Source organism: Anopheles moucheti, chromosome 2 (assembly GCF_943734755.1).
Source record: "Anopheles moucheti chromosome 2, idAnoMoucSN_F20_07, whole genome shotgun sequence".
In the NCBI taxonomy this organism is placed as follows: Eukaryota; Metazoa; Arthropoda; class Insecta; order Diptera; family Culicidae; genus Anopheles; species Anopheles moucheti.
The window spans coordinates 40,635,069-40,648,106 of record NC_069140.1 but is presented as its reverse complement, the minus strand read 5'-3'; the positions used below and the strand labels follow the sequence as shown (position 1 = coordinate 40,648,106).

At 45.4% G+C, this 13,038-nt stretch overlaps 5 protein-coding genes across 5 annotated transcripts; 1 reads left to right on the top strand and 4 right to left on the bottom strand.

Annotated features, from left to right (window-relative positions):
- Positions 1-1,182: 1,182 nt before the first annotated feature.
- On the top strand, positions 1,183-2,265 carry LOC128309962 (proteasome subunit alpha type-6-like). The gene is made up of 2 exons (XM_053046479.1): positions 1,183-1,406; positions 1,484-2,265. Exons 1-2 carry the CDS (start codon positions 1,331-1,333, stop codon positions 2,146-2,148), a joined length of 741 nt encoding a protein of 246 aa, XP_052902439.1. The 5' UTR covers positions 1,183-1,330; the 3' UTR covers positions 2,149-2,265.
- LOC128309963 (probable small nuclear ribonucleoprotein Sm D2) lies at positions 2,205-2,796 on the bottom strand. The gene is made up of 2 exons (XM_053046480.1): positions 2,731-2,796; positions 2,205-2,659 (listed from the first exon to the last, which is right to left on the bottom strand). Coding segments are annotated over exons 1-2 (360 nt in total). The 5' UTR covers positions 2,733-2,796; the 3' UTR covers positions 2,205-2,301.
- A 281-nt stretch (positions 2,797-3,077) lies between these two features.
- On the bottom strand, positions 3,078-3,802 carry LOC128298763 (uncharacterized). Its single transcript, XM_053034545.1, has 2 exons — positions 3,267-3,802; positions 3,078-3,192 (listed from the first exon to the last, which is right to left on the bottom strand). The coding sequence occupies exons 1-2, from the start codon at positions 3,800-3,802 to the stop codon at positions 3,078-3,080; spliced, it is 651 nt and encodes a 216-aa protein (XP_052890505.1).
- Positions 3,803-3,926: 124 nt separating this feature from the next.
- LOC128297450 (membrane-associated guanylate kinase, WW and PDZ domain-containing protein 1-like) lies at positions 3,927-6,846 on the bottom strand. Its single transcript, XM_053033087.1, has 3 exons — positions 6,423-6,846; positions 4,734-4,873; positions 3,927-4,571 (listed from the first exon to the last, which is right to left on the bottom strand). Exons 1-3 carry the CDS (start codon positions 6,767-6,769, stop codon positions 4,153-4,155), a joined length of 906 nt encoding a protein of 301 aa, XP_052889047.1. The 5' UTR covers positions 6,770-6,846; the 3' UTR covers positions 3,927-4,152.
- Positions 6,847-9,992: 3,146 nt separating this feature from the next.
- LOC128298042 (uncharacterized) lies at positions 9,993-11,590 on the bottom strand. Its single transcript, XM_053033774.1, has 5 exons — positions 11,250-11,590; positions 11,117-11,172; positions 10,797-10,873; positions 10,668-10,723; positions 9,993-10,530 (listed from the first exon to the last, which is right to left on the bottom strand). Exons 1-5 carry the CDS (start codon positions 11,588-11,590, stop codon positions 10,092-10,094), a joined length of 969 nt encoding a protein of 322 aa, XP_052889734.1. The 3' UTR covers positions 9,993-10,091.
- Between the last annotated feature and the right edge of the window lie 1,448 nt (positions 11,591-13,038).

The window sequence follows — 13,038 nt, the reverse complement described above, 5'->3', positions numbered from 1 at the left end:
ATCATTGATCGTCATAATTAGAAACATCAAATTCCATCGAGAGAGTTCCATCCCATTTGGCTCATGCATTAGGCAGAATAGAAATTATTAATATGAAACCTGAACCGACTCGAACCGACGCGAACTTTGTTCCATTCCGCTTCCTGTAAATCGAAACGTTCAAATCCGGCACACTGCCATCAATATTTTCATGCACTGGAGTGCTCTGGTTGCAAATCTGGATCAAGGTTATAGGGTTCTAGTACGAGCTGTTACAGGATTGGGCGCACATTTAACCTTACCCCCACCGTAAGATATCAAATCCCTACCGACAGATGAACATCGAATGTAATACGACGCTTAGTATGTATTTTTAATGAAGAAATATCGTAACGCAAAAGGATGGACGGTTCCCATGCAGCACACCTCAATCAAATGCTTCCTGAAACGGCGTGCAATAACCACATGCTTTGGCACCGTTCAGCGTTACAGTGCCGCATTGCCGATAGGGAAAATTTGAGGTAATCCAATTAGGCGAAGGTATGCTTTTGGAGAAGATTTTGTAATTAAGAGTACGACAGCAGCCGAAAATATGTGCCACCGTTAATTCAAATCCAAAAGGGAACGCTATTTGTTAATTTGTTGTTTGTAAGTTGTGCAAAATAGTATTGTGCGGACTGGGTTCGTAAATTCTGTTTCATTCACCCGTTTTTGGGATGAGGTGTGTGAAAGTCTGTTAGTCAGAGTTAGTAACAGTTCGTCTGTACAATACTGATATACTGATGGTGCTGAATTCGCTTCAAGTATCGTTCATCGGAAGCAGGTTTAAGTATGTGCTAAGTCCTAAACAGGAAAGTATAGAAAAAAGTAGTAGTTAACAATAAATAACCCTAAAATACTAATTTCATATTTCCGGTTACATTAGCCATGACACAAACCACATTTAAGCTGAAGGGTAGTTTTCTGCACCCTTCAGGGGTGTATGACGAAAATGCGTGTGTTTTTTATAGCCGCTTCTAAATAAATCTGTTGTTTATATTTTACTTATTGTAACTTATCATTAGATTTCCGATTCGATTTAATAAATCGACAAATGTGTGTTCTAAAAAGATGACAGACCCACTCTACCCATATGTCAAAATGCCGAAACGTCAAACAACGTATTCTTCCATCACCTGGTTTTCGTCAAAACGTCTCAACACAGAAAACAACAAATCATCTTTAACCCCACAAATCCGTGTTTCGTCGGTCATCTATCTTGTTTGTTAAGTTTCACGCAAATCCATTCACAATTAACACGAACTGTACGAATAATTTAGTGCTTCTCCTGTAAAACGGTACTGGCTAAAAAATGTCTCGCGGAAGCAGCGCTGGATTCGATCGTCATATTACGATTTTTTCGCCGGAAGGTCGTCTGTACCAAGTCGGTATGTATGGTAGCCGATACCTGTAGTCATTATTTGCCATCATGTTTAATAATTTGCTCACCAAACACGGTTTGCAGAATATGCCTTCAAGGCCATCAACCAGGAGGGCCTTACGTCTATTGCGCTCAAAGGAAAGGATTGTGCAGTGGTAGCGACTCAAAAGAAGATCCCAGACAAGCTGATTGACCCGGCTACCGTGACCCACCTGTATCGGATTACCCGTGAAATTGGCTGTGTTATGACCGGTCGCATAGCGGACAGTCGTTCGCAGGTACAACGGGCCCGATATGAGGCGGCCAACTGGCGGTACAAGTACGGCTATGAAATTCCGGTAGATGTGCTGTGTCGCCGAATGGCAGACATTTCGCAGGTGTACACGCAGAACGCCGAGATGCGTCCCCTCGGTTGCAGCATTGTAATGATCGCGTATGATCCCGAAAATGGACCGGCTGTGTACAAAACGGATCCGGCTGGCTACTATTGCGGCTATCACGCCATTTCGGTAGGTGTAAAACAAACGGAAGCCAACAGTTATCTGGAGAAGAAACTCAAGCGCAAGGCCGAGTTTGGCGAGGAGGAAACGATCCAGCTAGCCATCACCTGTCTGTCCACGGTGCTGGCAGTTGATTTCAAGCCGACTGAAGTAGAGATTGGCATCGTAAGCAAAGAAAAGCCGGAATTCCGTACCCTAACCGAGGACGAAATCGAGGTCCATTTGACAGCGATTGCCGAGAAGGACTAAGCGTGCGGCCGTTCCTTTTTCCATGGGAAATCTTTTTACGTACGGTGAGGTTGCTGGTTCTTACATTTGTATTTCTTTTCCATTACATTCAGAATAAACGAGAATTGTAAGAAATTACTTATGCTAGTTTATTTGTTACGCTGGCAACGCTTTTCACTTTCCTGCAGCAGTTGCCTGTGGATTGCGTAGCACAAGAATCACCGAATCACCCCGGAGGAACATCTTCGAGATAAATCTATCCTTGTTCACTGGTTTAACCTTCTTTTTGCCCTTGCCGGTGCGCGGAACTTCGGTCCACATTTCTTTCACGTTCTCCAGCACCATGTTGCAGTGCCGATCGAACGCTTTCACGCGACCAAGCAGTTTTTTGTTGTTGCGACAGTTTATCAGAACCTGCGTGTTGTTTTTCACCGACTGCGTTAGCACAGAGAGTGGACCGGTGTTGAATTCCTCCTCTTCTTGTCTCGCCAACTCCTCTGGGGTTAGTTCCGATTTTGGTTTTGCCAACGCCCTGAAAGTGAGTAAAATACGAAATTTATGAATAATGAAATAGATTGCAATTTTTAACGGTAGTTTACTTACATTTTAATAGAATCAAAATCTTTTCCAAGCTAGCAGTGTGGGATGCGGTTTGCTGTTGGTTTTGTTTGACAGCTGTGATGGCGTCCAGCCGCCATCGATTTTAGCCGCCCATGCGAATGACAGTTCAAGTAAACAAACGTTCATGGAACGATGCTCTAATTTCGTCGCATTCAACTCTTTTGTCATCCAATTATTCATTGTTTCTTTCTCATCGATAAAGTAGTTTTACAATTAAAAGAAAATAAGGTATATTGTGAACCCCAAAAAGCTGGATAGAGCGCACGAAGCGTTACGTAGAAGAATAAAATAATCAACCAGTGAATAGTGCAATTTTGGTGCCAATAATTTCAGACACGAGTGAGATATCCATGTTTGTAGAATGGCAGTGATTCCATATTCGTCAGTTGCTTGATTTTCGAACGCTCCAGCGCTACACTCGGCACCAAATGGCAGTTGGAACGTCTGTGAAGGAGAAAATATATGAAACAGGTGCAGATAATCCATCTTTTTCCGGTACGATAAGCGCTTGTTCTTACTTATGGATGGGCTTTTCTTGTTGACTCCAGGGCCAAGTTTTCTGAAGCTTGATAATACGCTCCAGCTTCTCGATGCGTGATCGCTCTTCTTCACTAATTTCTGGTTCTTCGGGCGTTTCCGTTCCATCCCATGACTGTCCATCATCGTCCTCCCCACGTGGCGGTAACGTCTCAAAGACTTCCGACTCATCGAACAGACTCTCCAACGTAATGGCAAAAGCTTCTTCCTCCGTCACATCACCATCTTTGGTCGACTCCGTTTGCGTAAGTTCTTCACCGTTTACAAATTCGTCCATTTCGTCGGTAGCCTGCTTTGTGGTGGCCCGAAGCGCATCCGGTAGTTGCCGTTGCAACTCGGGTGGTGCAAATTTGGTCAAAGTTTGTGTGAGGAAGCTAAGCGTCGCCTGAATTTGCATCGGAATGACGCTGATTTCGTTGAGCTGCTGTTGCATTTGGCGCAGCTGTTGTTCCACCGCCAACACGCTAAGGCTGTCGCAGGAATCACACGACAGTGAGCGGTGATCGTGCGACGACATCGAATCAAAGCTGGACCGGCGACTATCGCAGGGGACTGGCCGAAATGGGAAAACATACAGCAGGTAAGTGAACGCTGATCAATCTTTCCAAAAAATTGACCAAAGGGGGTTTTAACAATTATGTATAGGAAAAAAAAGAACGATTTTATTCAACATCGGAACAAATCGAGGTTAAGTACATTGATCAAAGAGAACAACAAGCTTTAACAAATCATGTTTCGTTTTCGTTTAATACGCTCCCTACGATCTTTGCTGGAAAATCTGAGATAGTCTGTTATTTACTCCCTAACAGTAAGTGCGCCCTGTGCGTGCGTGTGTGTGTGTGTGGCTTGAAGGGAACCATTCCCTTTCTAAGCCTCGGCACTAACTTCCTCCGGAATCGGTTCGGCAGGTTCCACAGCGGGAGCCGCCTCCGACACGGACCCATCCTCCGACGTTTCGCTATCCAGGCGTGTCCGCGGTGCTGCCTTCACACCGACCTTGCCCTTGTTCTTCTTCTTCTTCTTCTTTGGTTTCGGAGCCGGTGGTGGCTGTTCCTCTTCGTCCTCGTCCCGCCGGGAACCGGTCGGTAGCGAAAGCATCATACGCTCGATGTATTTTTGTTGCTCTTCCGGCTTTTTGCGCGTCTCCGACAGCAATCGGCGAATGTTCGCGATCAGCTGCTGATGCGGTGCATCCTTGCCGTATAGATCCGGCGGTATTGGGGGTGGTGGCTGCTGCCATACGATCGGATGCCATACCTTGCGCTCCGGGGGTTGCGTCCAATTTTCTGCCCAATCCAAACAAGTAGCAGGTAGGAAGAGTACAGGCGGACGGGCAGCAAAAACGAGGTGAAAAGTAGTACAGAGTTAGTGTGATGGCCCCTTCCCTTTTTGGTGGGTTAGGGCCAACTGGACAAACTTTGGACATTGGGCAAACCATTAGCACATACCACGTTCGTCGGTTTTAGGTTCGGGAGCGGGTTTGTTAGTGACATCGGTCGCCGGCTGCTGCTCATTACCTACGAACTTGACCTCGCGTGTTTCCTTCGGTTGACCTTGCTCTTCAGCTTTTCGATTTTTCTCGTCGTCTCTGGAAGGGTAAAAAGGCCACGTTAGGGAATTGATCGAACTCTTCAACACGCAAGGTCGAGTATTCACAACAATGCAAACTGACGTGCAACAGTGATGAGTGGAATAGTTTTAGTTGTGTGTACCTCTAGATGCTCTATTGCCCTTACTTTGAAAGCGGCATTCCTTCCAACTCGTTTGCAGTAGTTACGTCGATATGAACACATTACGTTTTAAAATTGGATGCAATTCGTGCATTAAATGACCAAAAGAATAATTTCTGCAACGCAATACGTTCCATTAGGCTGGTCCGCGAATGGTTCGACACCTCGACTGCTGTGTGACGTCCAAGGCATCGCTCGACCGAGTTAATGTTTGGCACAACTCAGGATCAAAATAGAACCACATGAAGAGCGGATAGCATTCAAACATTAACCTACGCCAGTAGCCATGGGGTTGGTGGCGGGCAGATGATGGTAGGATTGATCTACGATCTACAGAAGCTACCCCACATCGATAAGGCGCGTTTGCGCGAAAACCCCGAACCACTCTCTGCCGCTTATTGTTGTCGGCACGGCAAGAAGCAGCAGGCATTCAAAAGACACGAAACGTAAGCAAAAAAGTTATTTCTGGTTCAACGGATCTAGTGAGATGTTGGATAACTGGTCCGTTCGGTACGGCTACCTAGCGCTACGTTGCGCCTTTGACGTCCTAATGGACATCGTTTCAATCAGCACTGTGACACGCATCAATTTCCTGCTGAGTGAGGTGTGTTGGGGCCCCAAACAGGTGACAAGCGACGTCACCGTGTGTGTCTCTACCTGTTGATGTTTGAAAATGCAGGTTCGTTGCACGAATTCCTGATACAGCCACGCTCGGTCAAGGATTGTTGTGATCTTGCTGAGGATCTTCAAGTGGGTAGAGAGATTCAATCAGCAATTGACAACTTGGTCAGATTACAAACATGCCTTTTGTAGGAGGACGCAATAGATAGTGCATTATTGTTGTAGCAAGATGCGAGGAAGATCTTCATCCTCTCTGTTCTGTACATCTTAAGGATACACAGTACATCCCCGCAAGTCGTCAGCCATTTTAATTACGACTTCAAATCACTTTCCAAGGACTTGCCGCTTTTCTCAGTGAAGCAACTGTGTTAGCCTTCATCAGTAACTAGGGCGCTAAGGGAAACAAATTTCGACACCATCCCTCAGTGCAACACGACTTTAGTGCGATTGAGCGCACGAGATCATCGGGGAACCCCATCTGGCCCCGTCGCTAGCAATCAAAAGATTTTCACGAAAAATGTCCGGTTATTTTTATCAGCAAAATAATCACTCTTCACTCGCGCGGACACACACTGTTTACGACATGCGACAGGGGTATGAAACACACGAAAGAACGGTCTACTGACGAACAAAACGAACCACCGATGTGTTCCTGCTCTGGTCTCCCGGGAACTCATACGAAACGGTTCTGGTTCGTCCGTCGACCGCAACCACCCGGGCGGGTTCAACCGACAACAAGAGTTACATACACGGCGCGTGTGTGGGGGTATGTATGGTAATGCTTACTGTGCAACGATCATCTGCAGCTGTTCGCCAGCCTGTTTGATGACGGATTGGGCCGTGGCGAGACGCATGGCCGAAGCATCGGCACCGTTGATCTGCAGGATCTGATCACCCAGCTTGAGGCCCGCCTTCTGGGCCGGGCTGCCCTCGGACACCTGGTTCGGGACGAGAAAACGTTCCCGGATTACGCGCACGGTCAAATCCTCCGTATCGAACGGGATGATGTTTCGCTTGAACTTGGGTCGTTTGTAGTAGTCGGGAGCTTCGTCTCGTTTCTCGTTCGTTCCATTGCTGTCCAGTTGCTGCTGCTGGTCACCCTCCGGTGCCACCTTCGGCTCGTCCAGTGCCATCCCTAGCGTGACACTAGCTTAGACGTGCGAGGCGTTCCGTCTATTTCTCGGATTTTAAAAATTTGCTGATTCAAATAACACAAGTTTTCCTAGCCGTTGGTCCTTCTACCGTGACAATCAACGTAACACTGAACCAGTGCGGCAGGAATGGTTTATCCCGGGATTCACACTGCTCGATCTTTCTCGATAGCCAAAGATGAGACAGTTTTGGTGTGATTTTACTGCGGTTTGTACATGTTTTTGTTTCACTCGTGTTGTACCGATCGGCTACGGACCACCCCGCTCAAAGTTGTGTTGTCGTATATGATGTTGAAATTATGTTTCGTCTCGGATACGCTTATGTACTCTGGGACGGATAAATAGTTTCATTGTCGTAGTATTGTAGCAAAACGAAATCGAGGGGATTACACGGCAGATCAAATGTGTGTCGAGTGCGGTGTAGCAGTGGATCATCTTTCGAGAGTTTGTTTTCATGACATGTAATTCTAGTGACGTCGAGATGTGTGTTTGAAATAAATTTCGAAACACTTGAAGAAAATAAAGAAAAAAAATACATCAACCGGCAGTAGAACCGACGTCCCAAAACAATGTGTTGTGGTTGGTCAGCTGCGCATGGCAAAAACGGAAGCAAATCAACACACGAAACGCGATCGCGTGCGCATGACGAAGAAATACATGGACGTGTCTGTCTGCAAACCGGCGACATCACTCAATTCAACTGATCGAATGCTAGGTTATGTTTATCGCCGAACCAAACCGGTGGCTGTCGGAACGGGCCTGTACACTGGCACCGGCATGCACAACAGCAACAGATCGCCGATGATCGAGTTCAGCGTACGATGTTGCGCTAGCATAGATTCAGTGGCAGTTGGGTCTATTTTTGATCACGGACCGTACGCACCGTACGCAGTGCGAGTCCCGCCATTCAAACTCCCCCCCCCCTTTTTCGTCCTACGTTGCAGCAGATCATGCAGGCGAAACAATGGAACGAACCTGAAATTCCAATTACGGACGCTTCCTACTACCATTCGAGCAACGACCAGGCCAAGTCCACTAACTCACCTGGAACACGGTGATGGGCATCTCGAAGTCGGCTCCACCGGTGATTCGAAATCCGAGCGGATTGTCGCTATTCTCGTTAACCACCGGACCATCTCTAGACGACACGGTCAGCACTGGAATATTGCGCTTTTCAATAACAAATTCGGGCATTCTCACGAATTCGGCGGTGATGGGGGTGATGTAATGGTGGTGATTTTCCGATGATTTGGTCAATGCCAGGTCAGACAGGGCGTCGATCGTCGTCCGAATGTTGCAAACGCGATGATTACGTATTCGTGGCCTACTTTCACATGCACGCAGTTGGCAGGATCGATAACCTATCACAAGGCAATACTGCCGTCGCCTATCGTTTGAATCGGGTTGGAACACTTGATCCTTCAACCTGCTATCCGCTCGATCGCCACTTACGGAGACTTACTTCTGTGGAAATGATCTTCAATCGCACGCAATACGAATCCAGTCAATCGGTGGATCAATATGCTCTATCACTCGATCGTAACAAACCGTATACCGTCACTGCACGTGCACTGGTGCCCACCGGGTAGGGTAGCCGAAACGAATCTGTCGACGGAGTGAATAATTTTAGTGCAGCTGACTCCGTGCATCACATGCCGGCGAAGCCAGAGGACACGAAGCATGGGAATGTTCTTCGGATTGTTGTCGGTTGTCGAGACACACGCACACTAGCATAGCTGTGGGATGCGTCTCGGAATTGGAATGCACTAGAAGTCTCGGGACTGCAGAGAATGCAGAGTTGTACTAGGCACGGTTTATTGACAATCGCTGTCAATTCAAAACGAAGGACCACATTAATAGCACAGACTTAAGTAATAGGACGTTATTCGATAAGATCTACTAAAAGCATTAAATCAGTATGTTATGACTTGTGTTAATATTCTCGATATTAACTTCCTCACCTTTGCCTCTTCGTATCCCTCTACGTAAAGAAGTTTTCTTATTATATTATTGTATTTCTTATTTTATTATTGTAAATAAACCAGTAAATGTAACAAAGCAGCTGATACTGGAAGGGCTTTTCAGTTTAAACCTTGCCTTACAGTACCAAAATTTCGGGAAAGATGATAGAAGGGATTTGACCAGTACGGCCTGGTCGTTCTTCAAGAAAAATAAAGATGTAAAGCATTAAGAGCAAAACTATCATGTCAAGTTGCTATTCCATATTTCAAATATTTGAAGCATCATCATTTTAAAATATTGCTTTTAAAAAGATGTACTTATTTTCTTGCTGAGCGAGCATTGAACGACTTCAGCCAGAGTTGTCAAACACACGTCTAGCGAACCACTGCGATCGGCTAGTGGATATTTTCGCAAATGAATGAAGAGTCCTTAACAGGAAAAATAGAGCTATATTTTCATAAATATTGTATTTAATAATATATTTAATATTTATTAGTTTTACTTAAAAACCATACATCTAGTAACTGATCATTCTGCCTAAGAATTTAGGTTTGGGAGGATTTGCAATATGTTCACATGTTGTTTAATATATTTGGTAGTATAGAAGGGGCATTGCATTTTATATTATCGGTGTTGTTCAGTGCAGTTCGTAATTTGTTTTTCTCATATTTTTCATGTGACCAAGCGGAATCTTGCATGGGTCTAATTTTAAATCAAAAAAGAAATCACCGTACTGCGTAAAGCCCTCTTCCACCATTGTCTATTAAAATATATATTTTTTCCAACTATTCATAATCTTGGAATTCGTAAAAATGTATAGCAATTCTTAAGTTTTTGTAATAGGACCAGTTTGCAGGTAACTCAAAATGTAGCTAAGTCAATATTATGACGAATTCCAAGTTGCTTCCTACCTAAGTTTGGATTTATTAGAATATGCAATGACATTAGCTCTTTAAAGTACTGCAAATCTGCTTTTAAAGATACTAGAACCATATTCCATGTAGTTGAAGTTAGAGAAGCCAGGTGATATTGCAATTGGAAATTTAGACTTTCTTAACAGAAAGTAGTGCTTAATATTATAGGGTCTTTCTAAGAGATTTTCTATTGTATTTAAACCCCTGTTAATTTATTTATGTATTTTCATTGCAATGGTTTGCTGTCGTTTAAATACATGACACAATGATGATTGAAATGATTTAAATACATGCACTTCCATACAGTCCCATATAGGAAGTTGTTCTAGTTAAGTTGTAATTGTAATTCATATATTTTATATCCTATTCAGTATCCATGCCTTCTGAATTCCAAAAGTATACCTTACAAAATAAAAACGCTTGAACACTCAAGCTTTTGCCGTGCTGCTGTCCTCTGGTTCGATCATATCCGTACTGACCTCACCGAGCACCTTCTCCTGCTCCATCAGCTCATCGATGTACTGATCGGCTTCGGCATCCGCCACTGTCGCCTGTTCCGGTTCGCCCGACTCATCCCCGATCGTGGCGCTCGGTTCAGCTTCACCCTGGAGCCGCTTGGCCGCTTCCTCTTCCTGGCGCTTTTTCTGTTCCGCCTCGAAGGTGGCGAAAAATTGTTCCTCCTCCGCACGACGCTCCTCCTCCGCCCGACGTGCCTCCTCAACCAGCCGCTCCTCTTCGGCCTTCTTTTCCGCCTGCTCGCGTTCCTGCTTCAAATGCTTCTCGTACTGATCCTCGGTGGCGCGCAGCTTCAGCTCCCGTTCGCGCGTTTCTTCCGCTACGCTTGGAACCATAAAGCAGTTGGACTCCCTAAGGGCAGAACACGCCGAGATGAGAAGGAAAAGCACATGAGAAGGTGTATTTTGAGCGGCTCGCTTCAACGTTCAACGGCGTCGTCTGCCGTCTCTTTGCCAAGTTCCGCATACCATGGGAAAAAGCGTACTCACTTGTAGACCACCTTCTTGCGATCATTCCACGGCCACAAACCGTTCCATTTGTCGGGCTGCGATAGAGAATTGGTTCATGTGAAAAAAGTTGTTAGTCAGATACTACGTCAAAATCCTTTTTCTACTCACATTCCTGTTGGCACGAAGGCGCGCCTCCCAATCCAACATTGAACGGTCGGCTTCGTTTACTGAGGAAAAGAAACCATCTTTATCAACGGGTGGGGTAGTGACTATCCTTGCGAGATGCAGGCGGACACGGGATGGGATAGGACATAGACGGGATGTAGTTCATGAGCGGACAGAGAATGGGCTGGGGAAGGATTCTCCCAAAACATCGTAAATTGTTCTTCGTCAGTCAGTCAGACCCCCGTCTAATCGGCTGCGTTACGATTATGAAGATGCAATGATTCGTCTTGCGGAGGCGATTGCTTCCCCTGTCGTGTACTTACAAGGTTTAAACCAGTAATCCACCGTCATCTCATCTTCACTATCCTCTTCCACATCGCTGCAAAGAAAAAGAGCAAAAGCGCACACATCATCGGTCCACCGTCCACTGATTATTTCCTGCTCGATTGTGCATACCCGCTGACGAATATCTTCACCGTGCGTCCCGATTCCGCGATCAGCTCCTGTGCCTGCGCGAGTGTCAGCTTGTCCGCGTTAGATTCGTTAATCTTTGTAATGATATCATTCACCCGAATGCCGGCCCGCCGCGCCAACCCTTCGCGCTTCACCGAAATCACTGTCAGCGGTTCGAACTGATCGATGCCACCGGTCACCTCGAAACCCCACAGGTTGTCCACAAATGACATAACGCGACGATCGAGCTCGGTCGTGCCCGAAACACGCACATGATACTCGCAGTTCTTGAACGATTCGATCGGTGGCAGAGCCATCTCCATGGCATCCACTTGCACGTCCATCGCGGGTGTTGTTTTGCTGTTTGCTGCAGAAGCGCTTACACGAAAAGCTCCACGGAAGAGCGCTAAATATTATAAACACTGGGGCGTGAAAATCGTTGGCTGCTTTGTGCTTTGATCGGACACTGGCGTTCGAATGGGGTTTGATGCGGTGTGTGCATTCGTAATGCTTCATTAAATTATCTTCCCCTCAATGTCACCACCAGAAGCCCGAGCCCGAGATCATCGCGTGCCCGAACAGCGAAGATTAGCTCTTCCGATACCGAGGAAAACAAATGCGATCGGCCGCATCGGTTATCTAACGCATCCTGCTGACGCGGATCAGTTTCGCATCCGAAGCGACCAGAGACCGGGAACGCATATCAACCACACACAGAGCGACCACAGGTTGTCAAGTCATCAAAGTATTTTTAATTCATTTCCGATAGTTGTGTATCTCGTTCACGATCAAAATCGATTGTTTCGCTGCATCGACGGTGTCTATTATTAGCCCCCTTTCCCATATTATCGAATGCACCAACGTGCAAATATTAGCCGTCTTTCCGGTACCGGGCAAACGCTCGGGGGATCGATCGAGCTTTCGTTGCGTTGAAGCGGTGTGAAACCGGTGGATGTGCAATGTGCAGTTATTAGGGAGTTTCCTTCCCATGCTAATGACCGGCAATATCCTTCCGTCAAGGTTTCCGTGGGTAATCGTTTAATTGGGACAACATTGTTTGTTCATGGCGCCAGATAATGTACTGCGTGGGCCTTCAACTTTGCATTGGGCGTAAGGTTAGAAGCAATGGTAGTTCGCTCACAGCAGAATATTTATTGTGCGTGCATCGATTTTGTTTTTCTAAATATGTGTAATCATTTTTGAATGAGCTATCTTTCTGGCGGCGGCTCAGATAGAAGCTAGATCCATTTTGCAGACAGGTGATAGTTGTGCAACGGTGATCCAAATCCAGAACATCATCAACAATTTGATCAACAACAATCAACATCAACAACAAAAATAAAATTTATTTGACGCGGACACTGACTAGTGCTGTGCTTAATGAATCTTTTGAGAAGAGCCAATCATATGAATCCCTAGCGAGGAGTCATTCAAATCAGGAATCAAATTTCGAAATCGTTTTCAATCCCTAAGAATTTATTAGTCTCTGCGAAATCACGATGTTTGGATTTTTTCTTGTTGCTTCTGAAATAAAAATGCAGATGAAATAAGTTGTAAAATGCTAAAAAAAACTTACCATATGAAATCAAATAGTTAGGTTATTTGTTTTGTTAATATTAATTCTGAATAATTTAAAAATAGATAACAATATCCCAATAGATACGGCAATAGATGACGGCAACGCAATGTACGACTTTTAAATAAAAATAGTGTTTTTGCTAGTAATAACAGTAGTAAATTGCTAGCAGTTCTAGTAACTCTATCTGCTTCTGTATCGGCTGTTCTGGTTGTA